Source organism: Tiliqua scincoides, chromosome 3 (assembly GCF_035046505.1).
Source record: "Tiliqua scincoides isolate rTilSci1 chromosome 3, rTilSci1.hap2, whole genome shotgun sequence".
NCBI classification, from domain to species: Eukaryota; Metazoa; Chordata; class Lepidosauria; order Squamata; family Scincidae; genus Tiliqua; species Tiliqua scincoides.
In genome coordinates, this window is record NC_089823.1 from 75,711,333 (window position 1) to 75,737,954 (window position 26,622).

Sequence of the window (26,622 nt, forward strand, 5' to 3'; positions counted from 1 at the left end):
ATTTTTTTCTTTAGTCTTGAGTAGATCCTTATTCTATGCATGTATTTTAAGCACTTTATGCTATCTTTGTTTTGTCATCCGCATGTATATTAAATCAACGTTAGCCAGGAAGGTGAAAATATAATCTGTAGAATAGGTGCTCTGAATATGGGGAATGTGCGTAAGATTCACTTGTTGAAAACCTAATCTGACAACCTATATTGTCAGTGTATATTTTTGAATACAAGAAATACAAGAAAAAAGTAATACGGAGAGTTGTGGATCTGTTGCAGCAAAACACTGCCTCAGTAGTTCTGGGGGTGAGCTATGGTGGAATCATGTGTATAATGCTTCATATTATTTGTTGCTTTTCTTTTTTTGGAAAATAAAATGGCTTTCTGGCTTGGGCATTTTCCCCATTACTTGAATTTGTAGCCATTATTTCCATTTTTATGTGGGAGTTGACAGTATGTAAAATAGAAATTATTAATGCCATGGAATTTGGTTGTATTGATGGTTTTATTATCAAAGGATGGTTTTACAGTATCTGCTTTGCCACTGGTTGGTTTTAATATTGGTATTACATATACTCTAGAATTGTATTTTACATATTTAATACCATCTTGGGTGCCTTTTGGGAGACAGAATTTAAATTGAATGTATAAAAAAACAAATTTGTGTATTTATTTACACTCCTCCAACAAAGATCTTTTGTTATTCCTATTGCAGAAGTCCCTAGTGCAGCATTCCTCTTGGGTCTTGACCATTCAAAACCATTAAGACTAAATGGGCCACTGGTTTGACACAGCAGGGCTTTTCGCCCACTAGATATACTGAATTGCTGTATGTTACTGGTAATTATTCAACCAAATGGTTATTCACACTTGTTTTTGTTCCTTATGGAGCAGAGATGACCAGGTTTTGTATTCTCAGCAACCACTATTTCCAGACTCAGGGCTGAAAAGGTATTTTGCTATCTATTTACAGATGGGTGGACTCCATAATCAAGTTAGTGTGGCTCAATCATGAGGTAACTGGATGCGGCTTATAGCAGGGGTGGATACAGGTTGCTGTTCATCTTCATTCAAGCAAAAAGTAGCTCATCTTCCATCTTACCATGTTTCTTGTGTGCTTTCTTCAAACTCAGAAGTGTGGGACTTCTGGTTGTGTTCACAGTTTACATTCATCTGCCACACAAATGAAGGAGGTCTGATGTTTGTGTGGTCCCTTTAAACAAAATCAGGTTTGAGGCTAGAAGCATGGTAATAGGCCTTCTCCATGTCTCCCCCCCCCACTCCCCCCAGGCTGTAGCAGAGGTGGTGGTCACCTCATTGGGACAGCATCCAAGACTGTGCTGCCAGTAAAGGCACTCCAGTTATGGAGCATGTACAGTATAATGTTGTACTATGTACAAAACTTGGTTTCTTTCAAGCTTTATAAAACACATGTTCTATATTGGTTACCATAGAAAACATTTCTCATTGCCTTGCATAAAACTATGAGCAAACTTCTTGCCTAAAATTTGGTAGAACACCTACAAGCCAGCTGAAATTGCTTCAGGTTAAGCATGACTATCTGGTGGCTCAAAGGACAAATCTTAACCTGAAGATTGCTCATGGAGCAATCAATGGAGCAATGAACCATTGCTCCATAGCTGAAGGCAGCTAACAACATATTAAAAAAAACAACAGATTTTAAAAACATTAATACATAGCAGATAAAAACATTTAAAAAACACATTACAGAGGCCATAAAAACAGTAGTCAGATTAAAAGACAGAATAAAAGAGCAAGTCACCGAGGAATCAAGCCTGTAAAAAACTAAAAGATGTATAAAAATGTTAAGAAGGCCAGAAATCAGAAGGCTTGTTTAAACAAGTGTTTTCAGGCCTCGCCGAAAACTCTCAAGAGAGGGAGCCATTCTCAAATCAAGGGGGAGTTCCATAATGTTGGTGCCACTACCGAGAAGGCCCTATTTCTTGCAGCTGCCCCCCGGACCTCCTTGGGTGGCGGCACTTGCAAGAAGGCCTTCTCTGATGACCTGAGATGGTGAGCTGGATTGTACGGGAGTAGGCAGTCTCTAAGATATCCTGGCCCAGAGCAGTATAGGGCTTTAAAGGTCAAAACCAGCACCTTGAATTGGGCCCGGAAACGAATGGGCAGCCAATGTAGCCCCCGGAGAAGCGGACTGACAAGTCAAACCGCCTGGCTCCGGTGATCACACGGGCCGCCGCATTCTGTACTAATTGTAGTTTCCGAACCGTCTTCAGGGGCAGCCCCACATAGAGCGCGTTACAATAATCTAACCTTGATGTCACCGTGGCATGGATCACCGTGGCCAGGTCTGCACGATCCAAATACTGTCGCAGCTGGCGCACCAGCCGAAGCTGAGCAAAGGCCCCCTATGCTATTGAGTACATAGGGACAGACCTAATGTTAGGGGTCAGCAGAATGCTTCTTGTATACACTAAGTAGGTCTAAGACTTATTCTACTCAATTTGGAACACCTGTACCTTTAAATAGCAAGGTATGTTGCACTGACATCTACCTTTAGTCAGGCTCAGCTTTGTGGGTTATGTAACTCTGAAGTAGTTCTGAAAGTGACAGGGATGCACCCTATGGTTGTAAACCCTTTGTGGCAGAGGAAGACCAAGGCTCTTTCCTTGGAAGGATACATGACTAGAAGTTTAAAAGGGAATTTCTGCATATCAGGAAGCTGTTAAAGGTGCATCAGCCAGCCTGTCCCCTATCCTCATTCTCCTTTGAGAGAATGTGTTATCTATGAGTATATTCTTAAACCTTAGGTTACCATTAAATACAAATATGAGTGTGACACTCATCATGGTGCTTTTTATTTGTGATTTCTATTCATACTAATTCTTTAGGCTGTAATCTTAAACTGAAATAACAGGCAAATGTATGTAGTGAATCCATAACACTCCCTTTGTTCAAGATCTAGAACCCAGAGATACAACTATCACTCCTAACTGTTCCTAATAAGTACTTGGCTAAGAATCTCACACCACCCAAAGTAATGTGCCAATTATTTTTGTGATTATGTAAGTATTTTCTACCTTCCCAAAGGGGAGAAAAAGAATTACAGAATTCCAAACTGAGTGTCAACTTTCTCATCCTGAGTTAGGTTGTTACTGCATCTAGCCGAGTACACTAATACGCTATCTCCTATATGGCTATGGATATGTTCCTGGAAAACAAAACTGCTGTGTGAATCAGTGTTATAGGAAGTAATTATAACTGATCTAAAGTAGATGTGCCGACAGTACTGTACTCACCAGTGCAGTAGGTCAGAGCCTGCTATGTAATTGATCACTGCAGATGTCATTCCTACATGGTAGTGTTGGAAGATACTTGGAGTTACTCCCAGGCAAATGAACCAGGTTGTGACTGATCCCTTAGGACAGGGGTGTCAAACATGTTTCATACAGAGGGCCGAATAGCATTCATAGTGCCCTCTAAGGGCCAGAAGTGATGTCATTAGGCAAGAAGTGATGTCATGAAACTGGTCATAACCAAAAATATGCACCACTTTTTCCTCTCAGGAACTCATTAGTTGCAAATGACAAGAGAAAATACACAAATCTTGATAATCTTTCAAGATATGGGAGAGCTCAATTTCATGTGAGCTACTTTCAGCAGTTACACCTCAGCACTGCTCAGCAGCTGATAGCCTAAGGACCAGATAAAAAGCTTCTGCAGGCCGCATCTGGCCCCCGGGCCTTATATTTGACACCCCTGCCTTAGGAGCTACATTCTTGTTGAATGTGGTATCTAAGGTAGATCTGCCATGTTTCCTCTCCCAAAGCATTTCCTAGTAGCAAGCAATTGGCCTGTGCTAGGCCAGAATACACTGCTCTCATCTGTGCAGAGCTAGCCAGAATATGCAGTTTCCACTGACTGAAAGCACAGACAGCTGTACTTTTTTTACACTACATGTTTGAATGGTTCTATGGATTAATCTTTTACTTTTTTATAATACTATAAAAATTACACTCAGCATAAAGAGCGCTATAATGAAATTGTGTTATAAGGAAAGTGTTGTAGGAAGTATTACTGTTTTGCCTGCCTTGACGAACGGTAGCTCCCCAGGGTCTCTCTTCACTTGTTTCCAGATTCTTTTGCCTGGAAATTCCAGGGATTGAATCTGGAACCTTCAATATACAAAGCACGAGGTCTACCAAAGGGCTAGGGACCATTCTCAGTTGCCACAGTTGTATTTCAAATTGCATGAACACTGCATCTAGGAAAGTCACCTTTGCTGTAAGGCAGGGGTGGGTAGAAAATAGATCAAGATCTGGTAGATCTCTGGGCAACTTGAAATAGATCAGCAAAGGTTTCTGACTCCCCAATTGTTTAACAGCAGCAACAACAAAAAATGCTATCTCCCCTGGGCATCCCAACCACTAGACTACTGGAATAAACTTGGGGCAAAATCAGGAGTGAACTTTTGTGAGAGAGGGCTATGAACTCAGTTCTGATTTTGAAAATAAATTATCTGATTGCACATTCGCTCAAAGGCTGTTTAAGTTTAAATGTCTTGTGACCTCCCTGAGCCATGATTTTGCATCTGTCTCTAGTGGACCTTTGGTTTCCAATACAAAAAGTAGATCTCTATTGTGGTACAGTATACAACAGAAAACATGGCTAGATGAAAGTGCTATATGATGTTAATCAAATCCCATGTCTCTTAAGTGATGATGTGTTCATTCTTTGCATTTTGCAACTTGTCACATCTTCATTTTGTGTCTTGTTTGGTTAGAAAGACCCTAAGTAGTTTCTGCTTTTTAAAGCATCTACTGGTGTTCTGTGTTTTTTAATCTTTGACCACTGCTAGTAGTGAATATATTTTTAGGTAGTGTGCACATTGCAGGTTTTAAATACATTTGTTTCAATAGATAAAATGTGACTCATAACAACCTAACCATAAAAGATGTCAGTATAAAAAAAATCAATGATATGTATCAAGAAAATATTTGCTAGAAGCCTGAACCTAAACAAACAAGGTATAGGGCAAGAAAGGGATTGATCTTCCAAGGAGAGTTTATTTTCTTTTTCAATTCTTTCATTGCTTCAACAATAATTTTGCTACTCAAGGACTTGTAAGAATTAAATGAAAAAATAAGCAATATTTTATTTCGAACAGATTATGGGGTATTGTGTTACATTGTTTAAAATAAGGTAAGCCAGCCCCAGATAGAATGTCGGACAAAAACTGACATAAATTAAACATTAGACAAGTTTAGTTTTGATAAAAATGTGGGATCATTAACATCCATGTTTGCCAATTTGTTTACACTTTTATTGCAGATACTTACTAGAATTTTAATAAGAGGTTAGATTTTCAGCATAAAGTGGACATTGCAGAACCACTTTCAGACTGAAAATGCACCCCACCCCCACGTGTAAAGAAATGTGCACTTCAGCCTTTCTAAAGTGAAGCACTACTTTCTGCTTTTCAGTCATCATCCACTGTGGGCTTGATTGTCACTCCTCTTCGAATCTGTCCCCAGCCAATTAAACTACAAAACAACAAAGTTTAGAATTATTTACAAAGGTGCATTTTAAACACACTAGAATCAAACTCACAATAAATACAGAGAGTAGCAGAAAACAACACAGTGGACTCTCCCAGGACCCCATATGAATACCGATTCCATGTATACTGGGGTCCACAGAAAGTCCTCAAAGGACATCTCAAATGTGACTGAAAGACTCGGTTGTGTCCAGGAGGCCCTTCAGATGCAGGGTCAGACTCATGGTGAATCAAACCCATGGGTGCCTAACCCATGGATGACAAGGGCCAACTGTACTTGGTTTGCGAGGTAAGAATGGAGATAACTGTAAAATATTTTTACATCGCGTACACTGAACAGTGGGCAGGGTCAGTTCTGCATTCCATTTTGTAACATTATGGCTTAGGTTAGTTTATGACAAGTGCTGAAAATTTAAACTTAAGCAGAAAGCACGTCTTCTCACAGGTTGGTTTTCCTCTCTGACAGCAGCTCTTTATGCTGTGTTGTATTCTACTTTGGAGGGGCCCCATACCTTTAGGTGCAGCTTTTTATTCTATATGTAAATAAATGCAACCTCAAGTTGGACTCAACCCTGCAAAAGTTCTTGCCTCAGAAAACCTTGTCCTTTCTCTCTGGAAAAGCTAGTCTACAGCCAAGTCACCACACACTTGTGGACTGTGTACATGGCCTACTTCTAAAGAAAAGTTTGACCCATTTTTGCCCAGCCCACAGGTTGATCCCAGCCCACAGGTTGATCCCTGTTGCATATAAACAATGTTGGGCAGAAATGGTTTAAGCCAGACACACACATCTAAAAGAACCAAAAGTGCAATATTCCAAGAACTGGTACTTGAATATCATTCAGTGATATTTTATTATTTCAAGCTAACTTACCGCCAGTGTTTCTCAACTCGCCGACTAAGGGCAATTTTTTCTCCTACTTCTGTGCACACAGGATTAGTTAGCACTATTTTCCCCAGATCAGCTTTCACTGCACTGACCCGTCCTCCAGTAGACAATGATCCTATGTTTACCATCAACACTTCATTCTTGGATAGCTTTTGCACCTGAAACAAATTATAAAGGATCTCAATCAGATACAAATGTTGTCACTTAGAAGTACACACAAGTATTGCTTCAAACGCCAAAGATAAAAAAAACTTCAGGTTTCTTCACCATTTTAACATGAAAAAGTGTCTAACCTTTGCTGCTTTCTTGTCTCCTTCAGTGCGGACACCTAGTAGACGCCTAAGCAGGAAGTAGGAAATTTCAAGCTCTGTGAATATTTCAGGGAGTGCTCCAACTGCACCAAGAACCTGCCCCACCATTCGATCGGCTCGGCACAATGTTGGATCAATCTTGGTACCAACACCTAACAACAAAATGCTTTTGAGTACATCTGAACAATACCACACGTTTTCCTACACCAGATTATGTTTAGCTTATTGACAATTAGAGAATATCCAGTGCCTTAATTGTTCTTGAGGGTCTTGCATAATCCATATAACTTTGATGAAATTCTCCCAAACTTTGCCTTGCTGGCAAGACCACATGTATAATTACCATAATTTATTTATATATTTTAAAAACACAGCTATCTGGGCTAAGAGGCACATTCTGAGGAGGGCTCCTACTGTAGATAGCAGGACAGCAACTGTTTCCATTTATCCTATCACAGCGTCTTGTCTAGCAGTTGTGCTGGTATTTCATCTGCATCTTTTAAGATTGTGAGCCCCTTTGGAGAGGAGACTATTTATTTTGCTATGTAAACCACTTCCTAAATGTTTTTGTTGCAAACAATATAAAAATATCTTTAATCATCAATATACTGTATGTTTCTTGGCCAACAGTACAGCTTTATAATTTTACACTCCCTGCAGTGGTTTGCAAGTTTTTGGCAGAGTGCGAGCACACACAATCATGTGCATGTGCACAGTGTGAAATCCTCAGTTCCAGATGATTCAAGGAATATCAGGTTGCCATACTTCAATATACACTGCTTTGGACAGAAAGCAAAATAGAATCCTGCTAAGATACAGCTAAACAACAAACCAGCAAACCACTGAAGAGTCACCCATAAATTAAAGTGCTATAGTTTGTCGCTACCAAGTGGGGCAGCTTTTCTCAGCTAAGAGGCAGTGCATTCAGTGTGTGGATGGGCATACTACAACTGAAACCATTAGCTTTCTTTTCTGCCCACAATTCTCCATGCCACCTAAGGAACCTCACACCAGCAGTGTCTACATGCCCACACTACAGATGCATTTAAAAGTCCAAATTCACTTACTATTTCAGCTTTCTGTGAATGCATACATTTAGTATAAGCAATACTTGTTGGTAGCTTAAGAAACCAACATGTTACATATTATTTTCTAAGGAAAGAATAATTCTGAAAAGAAAGCCTTCTTATTCAGAAAGCTGTTGGAACTGTGTGTATTTATAAATGTCCTAGAGTGCTCTTTTTAAAAAGTGAGCCATAAAATAAACCAAAACATACCAATAAGGCCTCCTGGTGCAGCATATTGCAGATCATTATGTTCTGCAAAGAGGGATACAATTTTGGAAAAGATAGGCTTGCACATTAGTTTTCCTTCACTGTCTTTTGAGACAATGCCAGGTCTCACTTCCAGCTCCTGGCCTACCTATCAATAGAAGGTAAAAGAAAAAGAAAGAATATGATGACTGTTTTAAAATAATGTGTCACTGATGATACAGAAAAAATGAGTTGGTGATAGTAATTTACATAAATGTACAGCAAAAACCTAAAATAATCTTAAAATAAAAAGTTAAAATGCCAAGAAAGCAGCACCTAAAAAGTACTATTCTGTTCAGTTTTTTGTTTCCCCTTTTGTTTTAATCCAAAAAACAAAAATAGAAGTAAAATCATAGATCTGGATCCAAAGCACAACTAGTCAATTCACCTATAGCATGGAAGTTTGCTGTTCAAAGGGGGGAAAAGGCAAAGATTCCATTGGGCATGTCCAAAGCCTTGGGCTTGACTCAAATGGCTCTTTGGATCCCAACCATAAATACTAGCAGGATATCATTTCAAATAAGTTTACTGATTACAGAAGGAAAGAGTACACAATCTAATTTTCTGATAGCAATCAGAATAAGGAGTAATGTCTTGGGAAGCAGCAATAAAAAAGACAGTACCTTTAATACACCTTTTAGAATACTACCACCAGCTACACCACCCTTCAGGTCATCAACTTCACAACCAGGCTTGTTAACATCAAAAGATCTGATAACTGAGAAAGACACACTTCATTAGGAACACATGCAGTACTCACACAAATTAAATACAAAAAGCTTTTGTGAAGAAACTACCTCCAAAGTGTACAAATACCTGCCTATAAAATTACAATACTGTTCAAATCCATGCATAATGCTTGGATCCAAAGAATTCTGGGCACAATCCAGAGTGGCTCCAGAGCAACTATCCCTTCCTCTGAAGGAAGCAAATCTGGGCACTACTCCAGGAAAAAATGTATTGGTGCTACACTGAATCTTTTCACAAGTGCTAGAGGAAGACATTTCACACAGCAATGTCGTAATTATGTCTTGGAGGTTGCATTAGTATGCAACATTGGGAATAAGGAAGATACAGGTTGTAGCATTTAAACAGCATACGAGCTTGGGATCCAAATACTCGAAGAACCGTCTCCCCAATTGAAGATGTTCATTCCCTAAGTTCAGCTGCTGAGGTACTCCTGCGTGTACTGTTGTTCGAGGAGACACAGTCCAATCCTATCCAAATTTGCAGTATCAATGCAGCTGCAGTGCAGCCCCAAGATAAGGAAACTAATGTTCCCTTACCTTGAAGAAGCCTCCATGACTGCTCCCCCACCCAAAGATACAGTGCATGCTGCACTGGCATGGCTGCCTCAGATGCTGGAAAGTTGGATAGGATTGGGCCCACATTCCGCAGTTACACAAAGAAGGGTTTTCTTCACAGCAGTACACACCCTGCCAAAGGGTACATGTATGGCCTCCACCATACACTAACACTGTGCCAAGGAACGCAATCGCACACACAAACCTGACAAAACAACCTACCAATAAGCCTTGGTTCTGATGTGAAGTCTCTTAAGGGCACTGGAATTTTCTTTACTATGTACTCACAAACAACTTCAATGTTGTATTTCAGTTGTGCTGAGATTGGAATAATTGGAGCACCTTCTGCAACTGTACCTGAAATAAACAACTATATGTTAAATATTTTTAAAGCACTTATTGTGTCTGAAGCATTAAAAAGCTATCACAAGGACAATCTCTACTCACTCTTTTTTAAATATATACAATCTACCAAAACAATGTACAACTATAGGAAGCATGTAACCCTTCCACCCTCCACAAACAGCATTTCCTGCACCAAACCACATTTTAAACACAATTAACTGCATAATTCAGGATTTCTGGTAAGGGAAAAAAGTCTACTTGCAGGATGACGAGTGAGAAATTTTTTCTTCTGAAAACTCACCTTGCACAAATGCTAGAATTTGCTCATACTGCTCCTTGGCTTGGCTCTCTTTTACCAAATCAATTTTATTCTGTAGAATCAGAATGTGTTTCAGTTTCATAATTTCTATAGCAGCTAAATGTTCTGAGGTCTGGGGCTGAGGACATGACTCGTTGCCAGCTGGAAGAGAGGAACAAGTTTATATAAAGATTCTCCGCTTCCTCAAGAAGAGAACAAAAATGCACAGTCCTCATTATTATGGGGTAATAGTTCCTATTCTGGAATAATCTGAATACCCAGTACTGAAACCATTGCAGTGATTTTCCTGACTGTTCGAAAGCAATCCCTGCCATATTCAAAGTTCTACAAATTCACCCAAGTATTATATAGGAAGGATGTGCAAGGGCCAGAAAACTAATCTGCAACTCAGATTTGAAGTTGAACTGCACTTTATTATATAACTTTCCAGCACTGGTATAGCCGTGCCAATGGGACATGTGCTGCATCCTGCAGTTGGGTGTACTCATGGAAGCCTCCTCAAAGTAAGGGAATGTTTGTTCCCTTACTTCAGAGCTGCACTGCCCTTATGTCAGTGCTGAAAACCACTGACAGAAGGGGTTAGGATTGCACCCTTAGAGTTAAGAGAACTTTAGAACTTCAGAACGAACTACTACTTACTATCCTAGAAGAAATGAACAACTGAAAATCTTTAGGTACTCACACTGAATGTATAAATCTATATGTATAACTCTAAGTTAGCCATTTATTGCTTCAGAAACAGAATCAGGATTATATATTAGTGACAGAAAGCCTGACCTTGGAGCCTGCCTTTTGGTGGATAGAAAGGGGAACAACCCAGTGTTTAGACCACTGCACAGCAACAAGCAGGGAGAACTTGAGTTCCTCAATAGCAAAGACGCTAACCACCTAGGAAGAAGCCACAGTCCTATGCCAGCACCAAAATTTCATAATTCACCCACGAATAATTACCTATTAACAACAGAGCAGCATCCATGACAGCTGCTCCATTCAACATAGTAGCCATCAAGATATCATGGCCAGGACAGTCCACGAAGGAGACATGCCTGTCATGTCAGAAAGAAAAATGTTATTCATAAACAAAATAAGCAGACCAGTTAAAATTATTAGAAAGTATTAAGTTCTCCCTTAAGGCAGGAGTTCTCAAAGTGTGCACTGCAATGCACACGGAGTGCTGCAGGATATCCCTGATCACCCCTCCTAACTGTTCCCCCAGGGACTGCCATCTTGGATCTTACAAGATTTTGCAAGTTCCAAGATGGCAGTGCCTGCCTCAGCCAGCAAGAAGAAGCTGCAGGGACACTGCGACATGGGTAAGTTTGGGAACCACTGCCTTAAGACAAAAGGAAGGTTTCAATAATGTATCAAAAGATAAAAATTAACTTTTTGATGCTTCTTGATGAGATTACAGAAATCAGAGGGAGCTCTTGCACTAAATAGGTTTAATAACCTCTTATAGCACAAGCCTATGTGTATTTACATGAAATCCCACTGTATTCAGCACAGGGTTGCAGCATTAATCCACATTGAGATCTGACCTGAATGACCTGAAGATCTGACCTGAAGAAGCTATCCCTACAGGCAAAGAAGGCATAACAAGCTTGCTTACTTCAGACCATCTGCATGCTCTTATGAAGGAAGGAGCAATTAAGGGCGCAATCCTAACCCCTTATGTCAATACTTTCCAGTACTGGCATAGTGGTGCCAATGGGACATGTGCTACATCCTGCAGTTGGGCCTCACTCACGGAGGCCTCCTCAAAGTAAGGAAATGTTTGTTCCCTTTCCTCAGAGCTGCATTGCCCTTATACTGGAAAGCACTTACATAAGGGGTTAGGACTGCACCCTAAGTCTTGCTCTTGAGAAACTAACATTTTGCTAGAAGGAAGAAATTGTTGGCTGGCTGGGCTTTCTCCTGCTTTTATGTGGTGTGAGCAATCTGCCCTATTCCTGCCCTTCTGAAAATGCACATTAGTTGTACAAGTGTAACATGAGAAAGAGAAAGCCCAGTCAATCAACATTAACAGTTTCTTCCCTTAATCAAGAAGCTGCTTTGGCAAGGGTAAGCAATAATCACCATCCCTGCTTTCCTGCCACAAGACGAAGCACTTACTGCTGGGCATAAGAACATAAGAACATAAGAACAGCCCCACTGGATCAGGCCATAGGCCCATCTAGTCCAGCTTCCTGTATCTCACAGCGGCCCACCAAATGCCCCAGGGAGCACCAGATAACAAGAGACCTCATCCTGGTGCTCTCCCCTACATCTGGCATTCTGACTTAACCCATTCCTAAAATCAGGAGGTTGCGCATACACATCATGGCTTGTACCCCATAATGGATTTTTCCTCCAGAAACTCGTCCAATCCCCTTTTAAAGGCGTCTAGGCTAGACGCCAGCACCACATCCTGTGGCAAGGAGTTCCACAGACCGACCACGCGCTGAGTAAAGAAATATTTTCTTTTGTCTGTCCTAACCCGCCCAACACTCAATTTTAGTGGATGTCCCCTGGTTCTGGTATTATGTGAGAGTGTAAAGAGCATCTCCCTATCCACTCTGTCCATCCCCTGCATAATTTTGTATGTCTCAATCATGTCCCCCCTCAAGCGTCTCTTTTCTAGGCTGAAGAGGCCCAAACGCCGTAGCCTTTCCTCATAAGGAAGGTGCCCCAGCCCCGTAATCATCTTAGTCGCTCTCTTTTGCACCTTTTCCATTTCCACTATGTCTTTTTTGAGATGCGGCGACCAGAACTGGACACAATACTCCAGGTGTGGCCTTACCATCGATTTGTACAACGGCATTATAATACTAACCGTTTTGTTCTCAATACCCTTCCTAATGATCCCAAGCATAGAATTGGCCTTCTTCACTGCCGCCGCACATTGGGTCGACACTTTCATCGACCTGTCCACCACCACCCCAAGATCTCTCTCCTGATCTGTCACAGACAGCTCAGACCCCATCAGCCTATATCTAAAGTTTTGATTTTTTGCCCCAATGTGCATGACTTTACACTTACTGACATTGAAGCGCATCTGCCATTTTGCTGCCCATTCTGCCAGTCTGGAGAGATCCTTCTGGAGCTCCTCACAATCACTTCTGGTCTTTACCACTCGGAAAAGTTTGGTGTCGTCTGCAAACTTTGCCACTTCACTGCTCAACCCTGTCTCCAGGTCATTTATGAAGAGGTTGAAAAGCACCGGTCCCAGGACAGATCCTTGGGGCACACCGCTTTTCACCTCTCTCCATTGTGAAAATTGCCCATTGACACCCACTCTCTGCTTCCTGGCCTCCAACCAGTTCTCAATCCACGAGAGGACCTGTCCTCTAATTCCCTGACTGTGGAGTTTTTTCAGTAGCCTTTGGTGAGGGACCGTGTCAAACGCCTTCTGAAAGTCCAGATATATAATGTCCACGGGTTCTCCCGCATCCACATGCCTGTTGACCTTTTCAAAGAATTCTATAAGGTTGGTGAGGCAAGACTTACCCTTACAGAAGCCATGCTGACTCTCCCTCAGCAAGGCCTGTTCGTCTATGTGTTTTGAGATCCTATCTTTGATGAGGCATTCCACCATCTTACCCGGTATGGATGTTAGGCTGACCGGCCTATAGTTTCCCGGGTCCCCCCTCTTTCCCTTTTTAAAAATAGGCGTGACATTTGCTATCCTCCAATCTTCTGGCACCGTGGCCGTTTTGAGGGACAAGTTGCATACCTTAGTCAAGAGATCTGCAACTTCATTCTTCAATTCCTTAATAACCCTTGGGTGGATGCCATCAGGGCCCGGTGACTTATTGATCTTTAATTTATCAATGAGGTCTGAAACATCTTCTCTTTTAACCTCTATCTGACTTAACTCCTCGGTTAGGAGGGGCCGTTCGGGCAGCGGTATCTGCCCGAGGTCTTCTGCCGTGAAGACAGATGCAAAGAACTCATTTAATTTCTCTGCCATCTCTAAGTCTCCTTTTATCTCCCCTTTCCCTCCCTCACCATCCAGAGGGCCAACCGCTTCTCTGGCGGGTTTCCTGCTTCTAACATATTTGAAGAAGCTTTTATTATTCCCCTTAATGTTGCTGGCCATGCGTTCCTCATAGTCTCGCTTGGCCTCCCCTATCACCTTCTTACATTTCTTTTGCCACAGTTTATGTTCCTTTTTATTCTCTTCATTAGGGCAAGACTTCCATTTACGGAAGGAAGCTTCCTTGCCCTTCACAGCCTCTCTAACTTGGCTGGTTAGCCATGCGGGCACTCTCCTGGATTTAGTGGAACCCTTCTTTCTTTGCGGTATACACCTCTGCTGGGCCTCTATTACTGTTGTTTTAAGCAGCCTCCATGCACTCTGGAGAGACTGGACTCTTTTTACCCTCCCTTTCAACCTCCTTCTAACCAGCCTCCTCATTTGAGGGAAGTCCGCCCGTCGGAAGTCAAGGGTTTTTGTTAGAGATTTGCCTGGTATTCTTCCCCCAACGTGCACGTCAAAACGGATCGCAGCATGATCACTGTTCCCCAATGGCTCAGTAATGTTTACATCTCTAACCAGGTCCTGTGTACTGCACAAAATTAAATCCAGAGTCACCTGTCCTCTGGTGGGCTCCGTGACTAGCTGATCTAAGCCACAGTCATTTAGCACGTCAAGAAATCCGGTTTCCTTATCGTGACCAGAACACAAATTGACCCAGTCAATATGAGGATAATTGAAGTCCCCCATGATTACAACCCTGTCCTTCCTTGTCACCTCCCTGATCTGTTTCCTCATTTCAAGGTCCCCATCAGATTTCTGGTCTGGAGGACGATAGCACACCCCCAGTATTACATCGCTGCACAAGCCTGGTAATTTAACCCACAGAGATTCTACGGTGGAGTCGGACCCACCTTCAATCTCTACTTTGCTGGATTCTATCCCTTCCTTAACATAAAGGGCCACCCCACCTCCAACACGCCCCTGCCTGTCCCTCCTGTAGAGTTTATAGCCCGGGATTGCGGTATCCCACTGATTCTCCGCATTCCACCAGGTTTCCGTTATGCCCACTATGTCAATATTTTCCCTTGTCACCAGACATTCCAGTTCTCCCACCTTTGCTCGTAGACTTCGGGCATTCGCATAAAAGCATTTATACACGGAATGCCCCAGGATGGGCTGCTTATTCGCTCCTTTGTCCCCGCATCCTCTCATTTTGCCAAACCGTCTATCACATCCCATCTCCCTACCTTTCCCAATTTCTTGGGCAGGTTGATGGTTATTAACATCATTGCTTTGGTATGGACAGATCACTAACTGGTAGGCTTTAGACTTATTAGAACTCCTTTCTGCGGGGGGGGGGGACACGACGTATTTGGAAGGTTCACTCTCAGAAGTGTGTGAATCTGGATAGGTTTCTGATTGCTCTGGGGGATTTCCCTGCCACTAGTGTTGATTATTCTACTGCGGCCCTGCATCAACCTCTAGAACAGGGAAATGACTAGGACTATTGATGGAATTCCACCTGAACATACTTTAACTGTAAATCTGCCTATCTGTAAATCTGTCAGCTTCCTAGTTTACAAAGGAGCTGTTGGCAATGAAGTGTCTGGCAGACATCTTGGGCAACAGTAGAGGAAGACCCACAATGCATTCAAATGAACACAGATTAGAGTCCATTTTAGGCTCTATTCCATGGCAAGGATAGCATGAAAGGTAGTATACTTCTCTGCCACTGAGTCATCTAGTGGAGTTTTTCACTTTTTATACCTAGGGAGGGGGACACCTCAGTGGCCACTGTGATAGTTTTACAGAACACTTTATGGGTAAAGTTGCCCATAATCACCATAACTTGAACTCTGCATTGCAATTCCTATTAATTCAACCTCTCTGTATGTGCCTGGCCAGTTATTTAATTTATTATAGTATTTATATACTAGATGACCTCTGCCAGGAATTAAGACAGATGGAGTGTGCCCCTGTGTGTTCTGCAGGCCCTATCAACCAAACAGGTTCTATCAACCAAGGTACCCTTTCTGAAGACCTAACCCGAGTGAGGCTTGGGGCAGTGTATTGCAGCAGCTCCAGTCCTTCAGGGAGAATAGATTCCAGAGAATGGTGCTGAGGGACTCTGCTCAGGACCAGGCCATTAACACTCCATGGGGTTCTTAACATCTTAAGATGTGCTTAACATCTATGCAAAACTGTTGGGAAAGGCTATAAGAGTGATAGGGTACAGAGTCGAAGGGTACAAGACGAACAGGCCTTGCTGAGGGAGAATCAGCATGGCTTCTGTAAGGGTAAGTCTTGCCTCACAAACCTTATAGAATTCTTTGAAAAGGTCAACAGGCATGTGGATATGGGAGAACCCGTGGATATTATATATCTGGACTTTCAGAAGGCGTTCGACACGGTCCCTCACAAAAGGTTACTGAAAAAACTCCACAGTCAGGGAATTAGAGGACAGATCCTCTCATGTTGAAGGGCAGGAAACAGAGAGTGGGTGTCAATGGGCAATTTTCACAATGGAGAGAAGTGAAAAGCTGTGTGCCCTAAGGATCTGTCCTGGGACCGGTGCTTTTCAACCTCTTCATAAATGACCTGGAGACAGGGTTGAGCAGTGAGGTTGCAAAGTTTGCAGACCAAACTTTTCAGAGTGGTGAAGACCAGAAGTGATTGTGAGGAGTTCCAGAAGGATCTCTCCAGACTGAAAGAATGGGCAGCAAAATGGCAGATGCGCTTCAATGTCAATAAGTGTAAAGTCATGCACATTGGGGCAAAAAATCAAAACTTTAGATATAGGCTGATGGGTTCTGAGCTATCTATGACAGATCAGGAGAGAGATCTTGGGGTGGTGGTGGACAGGTCGATGAAAGTGTCGACCCAATGTGCGGCGGCAGTGAAAAAGGCCAATTCTATGCTTGGGAACATTAGGAAGGGTATTGAGAACAAAACGGCTAATATTATAATGCCGTTGTACAAATCTATGGTAAGGCCACACCTGGAGTAGTGTGTCCAGTTCTGGTCGCCGCATCTCAAAAAAGACGTAGTGGAAATGGAAAAGGTGCAAAAGAGAGCGACTAAGATGATTACGGGGCTGGGGCACCTTCCTTATGAGGAAAGACTACGGCGTTTGGGTCTCTTCAGCCTAGAAAAGAGACGCCTGAGGGGGAACATGATTGAGACATACAAAATTATGCAGGGGATGGACAGAGTGGATAGGGAGATGCTCTTTACATTCTCACATAACACCAGAACCAGGGGACATCCACTAAAATTGAGTGTTGGGAGAGTTAGAACACACAAAAGAAAATATTTCTTTACTCAGCGTGTGGTTGGTCTGTGGAACTCCTTGCCACAGGATGTGGTGATGGCATCTAGCCTGGATGCCTTTAAAAGGGGATTGGACAAGTTTCTGGAGGAAAAATCCATTACGGGGTACAAGCCATGATGTGTATGTGCAACCTCCTGATTTTTAGAAATGTGTTATATCAGAATGCCAGATGCAAGGGAGGGCACCAGGACGAGGTCTCTTGTTATCTGGTGTGCTCCCTGGGGCATTTGGTGGGCCGCTGTGAGATACAGGAAGCTGGACTAGATGGGCCTATGGCCTGATCCAGTGGGGCTGTTCTTATGTTCTTATGAGTCATTAGTGTATGGATGATATCCAGCTCTATATCTTCATTTCCTTCATACTAAGAAGACTCTGGAAAGTCTAACTACTGTCATGTGTAGTTTGACTCTAAAGGATACCATAAAAATCCACCTTCATTTCATTTGCACTGAAGGCCAATACCAGCTGCAGACATCAATAAACATAAAATACTATTGCATTTCAACTATGAACTACATTTAAGGAGAAGCCCACCATATAACCCATCTACCCCAAGTCATTCATGTTCAGCAAGGTCACCTGACTAATTTAAAATTCCCTTTGGTCCCAGAAATATCTGTAGGGAATTCGTCAGGTGTACTGCTTCCACAGGACCGGTAACACTCTGGTCGAGAACAACTTGGATCATCGAGTTTATAGATCTGCAGAAAAAGATGAAATGAAAGTTTAGTTTATGACTGATGGGTTAAACAGTTTGCATGAAAGGAAAAACAGAAGATTAAATCAAAATAGAAATTTACTAGCATGGTTACAAACCTTAGCATTGGCATAGCCCAGCTTGATAGTAATATTCCTTTCCAGTTCATTTTTGAATCTGACAGTATGAACTCCAGAAATAGCTTTTACTACTGTTGACTTTCCATGAGCTACATGGCCAATTGTACCTAGATGTTAAAAACAAAATGTTTGTCAAAGAACGGTTTAATTTCATAAAATTCTCCACTGATTGATGTTACACAGATTTTATCAACTCTTCAGCATCCCTCTTAAGAGCCCAAGTTCATCAAGCTAAATCATGCATTTGAACTAAGAAATTTCTATATTAGAAAATATTGAGTTAGAAAATGTAATTAATTTTTTATAACAGGTCTCAGAACTGGAGCAACCCCTATGTAATTCTTCGAACTCCAGACTGAATTAACTAACCACTATCTGAGTCACTAACCACTCTACCTGGTGGAAACTGATCCCTACCCAAATGTGGAAATCAGCTAGATTTTCTTTACAAAAAAAACCATTCAACAGAATATTTTCTTGGCACCACGGTATCAGTGCAGTCAAGGTCCAGCTGTGGTATGACTGCAGGTACTCAACATTTTACAGAGAAGAACTGCACTGACTTATGAATGGACTGCAACTCAGGCACCAGGTCAGAAAAGTGACATGGCCCTAATATATTTATCCAATATCATGGTAGCTAATTTCACTTCCCTCAAATATTTTAGAGTAACTGTTAGAGAATCTGCCATTAGGTATTAGAAACTAGTCCCATATCCAGGCTTAACATATTATACAGTGAGGTTCAGACATTCTTGCAGTGACAGATTTCCTTCAACAGACACGTTATCCCTTGAAATTAGCACCATCTGGATGAAGTCAAGTGTTTCCATGGAACACAAATTATTTCAGCTAAAATCCCCTTAGACAGAGTACCCAACATTACAATGAAAGTCACTTCTTTTTTCAGTAAAGTTCTAAGAGGCAATGATCATGCAAAAAGCTGGGGAATAGCCTGGAAGATGTGGCAAGTGGGTGCAGGGAATCCCATGTCAGCTTGCTACCACCTCCAGCTTGCTGTTGAGGCAAGGGATTCAACCATCCCTGCATATAAGCCTCATTTCTGGCTAATACATCAAATTCACATGGAATATATATGTCCAAACTAGCAAGGAATGTTAGTGATATAAATGCTAGTCACATAAAGCTTAGGAAGAAAAAAATATTCAAACCTGTACAATACACTCAGAGTAGAGACAAAGACTTCACCAAAGAGAGAGGTTAAAAATCAGGGCCTCTATCAGGTTGCTGGAGCCCTGGGCAAAGTCCTGCACTAGGGCTCCATGGCATTTCCCTACCTGCCCCATGGTGCATTGGGAACAACCACTATCACTGGTACTGAGGTTCAAGTGTCATCCTGATTAGGAGGGCCCTTGACATAATTTAGGAAAGAAGTTCCCAATCTGTACATACTTACCTTTTAAGCCAACAGATAATTATCTGAGATGGTCAAAATCAGATTGTTTAATCTACAGATTTTTTAAAAGGAGCACAATCAAGCGATAAATTGAGTTTGTATTGACGACAGAGTTGCATGTCCTAAGAAGGAGAATCTGAGAGAAGCTTAATAGTAAAGATGCTAGCAAGAGATAGGGATATTGGCATATCCAACACCACTGCGCTAGATATGAGGTTGGTTGGTTGGTACTATAATTTGCGGCCCAACAAACAAGAACTGGGCCACAATCCAACACCAAGTTACTTGTCCTAAGTTAAGCATCATTGAGGCTTAAGCACACCTAACACTGAGCTGAATTACATTTCAGTCAAGAGGATACCGCATCTCCCATAACAGTTTCTAAGGGAACCATTTACACCAAGCACTATGGGTTCAAGTAGCTATGGGTTCAAGTAGAAATCAGTACACTTCAACACCCTCAAGTTAAATGAATTGTGACTTACCTATATTAATTGTAGCTTGTCTACTGATGACTTCTGGTGACAGAGGAGTCAACTTAGTAACATCCTGTAGGGAACAGATCCTCAGTGACTTTCAAAGACTTAATGAAGGACCATATTTTATACACATACACACACCCAGGCCATCAAGAAAATTTACACACACTTTACAGTGTCAAATTATGCTGTAATTCACACATATTCTGCGTATGGTGTACACAGAAGGAGTTGTCTGACCCAGTTAATTAGATGAAGTTCTTGAAATGTTCCCCATTGGTGTTTCCTATATATTGACACTATTGAGTAAGGAAACAATAGATTTCCACAACATGTGTGCTGGGATGGTTCCACAGATCTCTACAATTGCTTTCCCTGGATGTTTGAGTGCTGCAGGTTTTCTACAATGAAGTATATATGAATTAAAGCTCTTTGAAATGTGTGTACATTTTTTGAAAATTCTTGTATTTATTATAAGCGCGGCAATTGATTTTCTAGAGCACAGAAAAAAGGCAGTGAATGTGAAATCAGTCAGAAAGAAATTCATTGATGTTAAATAACTCATTTAGTCCGTTTTACTTATTCCTTCCAACACCAATAAAAAAGGTTGCTTCCACACCAAGGTTGTTTTAGCACTGCTGAAGCATTCTTCCACTATTAGGTTGCAAGTATTATTTTAACAGTTTCCATGTGGCCCAGTACAGAACTTTCATCTCATTAACACTGTACAATCCCTAACTTTGCACACAAGCAAAAGTGGTACTGCTGACCAAAAGACTGCAACCTTACAGAAAGTTCCTTATTCCAGACAGGCCCTTTCAGGGGTCTAGAAAGGCCCAGGCTACTTCCAGTTTTTGAGGCCCCGAACCATAACAGAAATTCAAAATGACAATGCATGAAAACAAAATAAGGCATCAAAAGAAAAAATAATAATTTGGGTTTGAGGTCCAGGCCTAGTTCCCTCTTAAATAGAATTTATTGTGGAGCCTGGGCCATTCAGTGCAACAGGACATTGTCTAAATATGCTTAGGACTGCAGCCTCCTTCATGCTGCTGGTTTGTCACATTAAGGCCCCCACAAACTGCAATAATGAATTCCTTTGTGCTAAAAGTGATAGTGCACATATGTAATGTGTCCAGATACTAATTATTCACTCAGAAGTAAGGCTCTTTCTGTGGAACAGAACTTACTCCCTAGAAGGTGTTTTTATGACTACCCTTTTCATATTACAGGATTTTCTAAATTACTATTATAGCTACAGCTGCACTGTTATGTGCAAACAGGAAAAAAAAGTTTTTTCTAACTACCATTATATTCTGTTTAAAGAGGGGGAAAGAAAGATTGTTCCTAGATCCACACTGTAAGCAAAGCTCTGCTCTAAGTAGCCCAAGCACAATGCACCAGGCTCATAATAATTCCTCTGGTGCTCTTCAAGTTTCCACCCATTTCAATTAGCCAGTCCAACCTCCCTACTTCAACCCAGTGTGAGGCACAAGTTTTTGCACAGTACCTCAAGCCTTTTCCTTCCTGACTCTCCCCTCCCCAGCACTATTTTGTGGTGCTAATGGCCAGTTCCTGAAAGCAAAAAGTGAACATTAGAATGACTGCAACTATGAAGCTAGCCAAAGGCCACTCAGTGCTAGGGTGGGAGAAAGGAGAGCTGTTGCCCAAGCCCCAGCCTTTTCTCAGTCACTTATCAAGTAGCATAGCTGGCCCCTCTGGCACTCAGGGCCGTGACTGGCAACCTCATACTTGGAAGTAACTGCAGAGACATCACTGCCAATTACTTCTGGATTTTGGTGCTTTTGGAGCAGTTGCATACCACTCTGAGCAGCCAACTTCTTTTTTTTGCCTTCCCCATCCCCCTTGGAAAGCAGGGAAAAAAGGGATAAAAGCTGTTGGCCGCTCAGAGTGATGGGCAACTGCTCTGAGTGCCCATGAAGGTCCCTGCAACTTGATACCCTCTCAAGGCATGGTACCAAGGGCCCTGTACCCCAGCCCCGCCTTAGCCATGTCTACTGTACCTATACCCCTTCCACCTCTGTTGTAGCTGGAAAGTATTATTTGCTGAGTGCGTACCAATACCAGCATTGCTGAGTGTGTATCAATGTCAACACACACAAAAAAGGCATCAGACTGACAGTTTCAGTCCTGCGGGGCGGGGGGGGGGGCGCAAGTGATATGGAAGAAGCAGAGGTTGCACAGACAATCCTTCCACCACACACCTCAATAACATATTGTTAGTCCACAATAGAATGGTTAACAATTCGACTCAAATCACCACAAATCAAGAATGAGAAAAATATGGGAGACCAACCACATTATCTGGAGTCTCTAAAAAAGTGAGTGAATTTATGGTGATTCTGGACTAAATGGTTAATGTGAAAGCACATTATCCTATTACAAATTAAGCATAATACAATCAGTTCTGCAGGAGAAAACATCTGAGATGCAATGTAAGTCTTGTTTTAACTACAGCTAGGGTTTACACCACAATCTGTAATTATTGACTACATCTGCATTTTAAATCCAAAGTTCTGAACTGTTAATTGTGATATTCCTTTTTTAACATGACAAAAAATTTGATTACACAATGCTTAAAATGGTATGCCTTATTAGCTTGCAATATTTTCGCCCTTTTCACTTCATAAAATGAAACAGCTTGTCTAGGGTACATACTGGCTTTTTATTATTGTTGTCCCAGGCACATCATGGAGTCAAATATCAGCATCCCCATTTCATGGGCAAAAAACAAGATAAAATTCACTCAAGGCAATCTGAAAGGTCTACTTAAAGCACTTGTTTAATTCTCTATAGTTCATAACATTGGTTGGAAAATGGGCAACACATTGTAGTGGCAAACATCACAGTGCAGCCAAGCAGCACAATCCTGTGCAGGTCAGGATGTAAATAATTTGCAGTGAAACTTCTGACCTGTCAGAGTACAGGAACATAAAGGCAGCAACATCAAACAAAATAGCAAACTATCAATTACCAAACCAGTAAGGTAAGCTTCTTGTAAGACTCCTGCCACCTTGCTTCTTTTAACAGAGGTAATCAAGTGACTAGTACCACAAGGGGGACTGTGAATCCCTCCCCATAAAATTAAGGGATGCTGATATTTGCCTTTTACTATGATTTCTGCCACTGACTCCCTGTGGCAAATGGGTTGGGGCAGTGTTTCTCAAACTGTGGGTCAGGATCCACTAGGTGGGTCCCCAGGTAATTTCAGGTGGGGCCCCACTGATTTCAATATTTTATTTTTAAAACATTAGACTTAATGCTACCATGGTATGTGACTGCATTTGGGGAAATGTGACAGATCTGTACCTTGAGTAGGCTACTATGTTTATGCTTTCTATTCCTGAGTAAGTGTGGGTAGGATTACAGCCTAGGATTATTAAAAATTTCCCTGCTTGATGATGTCACCTCTAGTCATGACATCACTTCCAGTGGGTCCCAACAGATTATCATTCTAAAAAGTAGTTCCCGGTGCTAAAGTGTGAGAACCACTGGGTTGGGGAAAGGGGTTAGGAGGAGATGGGCACAACCCCATGAATGAAATCTTATGACCCCCCAAATGTGGATGGGAACCACTGACATTTGCATGTAGCAAGCTTGTGATCACTGAATTTGACTTTGTTTGGCAGTATGTCCAAAATTCGCATTTGCAATACACAAGGGAAGGAAAGTGGTTTCTCAAGGGGGGGAAGAAAGCGTGTGAGCAACGCTGATTTTCCAGAAGAGATGTGACTAGGACAGGGTGGCCAGATATCATAACTGCTAAAGAGGACAAGGCTCCCTGAAATGTAAGACATCCAAGAAAAATGTAAGACAGGACAAAATAAAATGTGAAAACACATGTATGTTGATTTCATGTGTATTACTTATTACTAAATGTTTAAATATATTAAATCAACTTATTGCTTATATTCTTGTTGCAACCTTCAGTCTCGAAAGACTATGGTATCGCGCTCTGAAAGTGGTGTTACTGAAAGGGCAGTGCTGAGAGACCCCAGTTATCATGTGGGCTTCCATGAGCCATATCCAGTCCACAGGCCTTATGTTTGACACCCCTGCTCCATAGGAAGCCAATGAAGAAACAGGAAACAGGAAATGCACCAACTACACCCTCTTTCAGTGCCTCGGAAGTTTCGATGGTGCAGGCACTGTGCCCTGGGGAGGACTAGCAACCCTACCTCCTTTTCTACTACTCCTCAGGTCTGCCAGAAACTAACTATTGTCATGCACTCATTCCTGGCATTTGTAGGCCCAGGATAAAGAAAGAGTGGAGCTAGAATTAATAGAGCCATCTGTTAACCGTGTTTATTATCCCAAAGGACGAGGCAGGCATGAGACAAGTAGATCTGTGCCTGGGGTATTGTATTGGCAACCTTCAGTCTCGAAAGACTATGGTATCGCGCTCTGAAAGGTGGTTCTGGCACAGCGTCTAGTGTGGCTGAAAAGGCCAATCCGGGAGTGACAATCCCTTCCACACCGGGAGCAAGTGCAGTCTGTCCCTGGTCTGTCTCCCTGGCTATGGGCCTTCCTTCTTTGCCTCTTAGCCTCAGACTGTTGGCCAAGTGTCTCTTCAAACTGGGAAAGGCCATGCTGCACAGCCTGCCTCCAAGCGGGCTGCTCAGAGGCCAGGGTTTCCCACTTGTTGAGGTCCATCCCTAAGGCCTTCAGATCCCTCTTGCAGATGTCCTTGTATCGCAGCTGTGGTCTACCTGTAGGGCGCTTTCCTTGCACGAGTTCTCCATAGAGGAGATCCTTTGGGATCCGGCCATCATCCATATCCATTGCTTATAATGGTTATTTATATATTTATATTGTATATATCCTATTTATTATATATTTTATTGAATTATACTACTTATTAAATTTGAAACTATATTACATATAATTTATTAATGACAAGAAGGCCACACACTGCCTGCTCACAGGGAAAAGGAGGACATTTGAAGTTCTTTTCCAGGACACAAGGCTAAAAAAGAGGACACGCCCTAGAGAAAAGGGGACGTCTGGTCACCCTGGACTGGGATCTCAAGCCTATGCATGTCTCCTCGAAAGTAATCCCATTATACTCAATGGGACTTACTCTCAGGTAAGAGCGGATAGGATTGTAGCCTGACTCCCACCCCACCAAAGCCGGCCTCTCAGGCTATGCACATCTACTCGGAAGTAAGCTCCATTCTCGTCAACGGGACTTACTCCCGGGTAAGTGTGGATGGGGTTGCAGCCCGCCTCGCCTCCCAGCCCAAGCGCCAAGCGCCCACCCCGTGCGAAGCCGGCCTCTGAGGCTTTCGCCCGGGCAGGCGGGGAGAGGCGGCCGCGGGGCCCGACTCGAGCTACTCCGCCGCCCTCCGAGCGTCGGCCGCCGCCCAGCACTTCCAGCGCCCCCGCTCCTGCCCCCCGCGCGTGTCCTCACCAGGGTGCTCAGGTCCTGCCGGGAGAGGTGCGGCTGCCCCAGAGTCACTCCCGCCTCGTCCCCCGCCATCTTGCCTGAAAGGAAGTGGGAGGCCGGCGCGCGCGCCTGACCCCTCGCCGCGCGGCCCCGAGTCTCGCGCCCGGCTCGGCGGGGCCCCTCAGCGCCGGCGCCCGCCGCCTCCTCGCGCCCGCCCGCAGCCCGGCCGCGGGGGCCCGAGCGCGCGCAGGCGGCGAAGGGGCAGCCCCGGAAGGACCCCGGGCCTGGCTGATGCAACCGGGCGGGGCCAGGCCAGGCGCTGGGAAAGGAGGGCCCAGCACTGTCTAAGTCAGAAGGCGGGCGCTCTGGTTGAGCAGGCGTGGGTGGCTGAGCCGGAGTGTGCGCAGCTCTTCCAATAACACCACTCGTGGTGTAGTGAAGTAGTAAGCGCTATGTAAGGCTGCGATCCCAGCCACACTCACCTGGGAGTAAACCCCACTGACTATCATGGGACTTACTCCTGCGTAGTGGCAGTGGTTCTCACACTTTTTAGCATCGGACCCACTTTTTAGAATAACAATGTGTTGTCACTCACTGGAAGTGATGTCACAGCCAACAGTGACATCATCAAGCAGGAATATTTTTAACAATCCTAGGCTGAAATCCTACCCACACTTACCCAGGAGTCAGTCCCATTGATTATCATTGCTAAAAGCATATACATAGTGTTCCCGAATGGGCACACGGTTAGTTCAGGTTATGGAGAGGCAAACAACTGACAGGAGAATTCAGAGGACTTCTGACAAAGTAAACGTTTACTCGTTTGCAAACGGGACCCCCACACACACAGGTGGAGGACCCGAAGAGTTACAATGATGCAGGTTTTATAGGGCATTCTAAATAGGTGAGGGGGAACAAGAGCCCACAAAGAGAGAACATCCATGGGAAAAATAACACACAAGCAGACAGGAAAACAAAGCTGGCATTCGTTATCAGTTCAGGATGTTTGTTTGAGAAGGGCAATTCGATGCGCATCGACAATTTGCAGATGAGATCCATTACTGAGGGTCTGGTAATCTATCACACCACTTCTACCCTAACCTTTTCATCCTTATTTGTTTATTGCCATTGTTTATTGCTTGTTGAGGTCCACTCCTAAGGCCTTCAGATCCCTCTTGCAGAT

At 42.8% G+C, this 26,622-nt stretch overlaps 1 protein-coding gene across 1 annotated transcript; it reads right to left on the reverse strand.

Annotated features, from left to right (window-relative positions):
- Positions 1–5,018: 5,018 nt before the first annotated feature.
- On the reverse strand, positions 5,019–25,572 carry EIF2S3 (eukaryotic translation initiation factor 2 subunit gamma). Its single transcript, XM_066619380.1, has 12 exons — positions 25,464–25,572; positions 20,039–20,102; positions 18,116–18,243; positions 17,879–18,000; positions 10,962–11,056; positions 9,993–10,151; positions 9,569–9,703; positions 8,666–8,760; positions 8,007–8,151; positions 6,712–6,881; positions 6,404–6,576; positions 5,019–5,515 (listed from the first exon to the last, which is right to left on the reverse strand). Exons 1-12 carry the CDS (start codon positions 25,530–25,532, stop codon positions 5,452–5,454), a joined length of 1,419 nt encoding a protein of 472 aa, XP_066475477.1. The 5' UTR covers positions 25,533–25,572; the 3' UTR covers positions 5,019–5,451.
- Between the last annotated feature and the right edge of the window lie 1,050 nt (positions 25,573–26,622).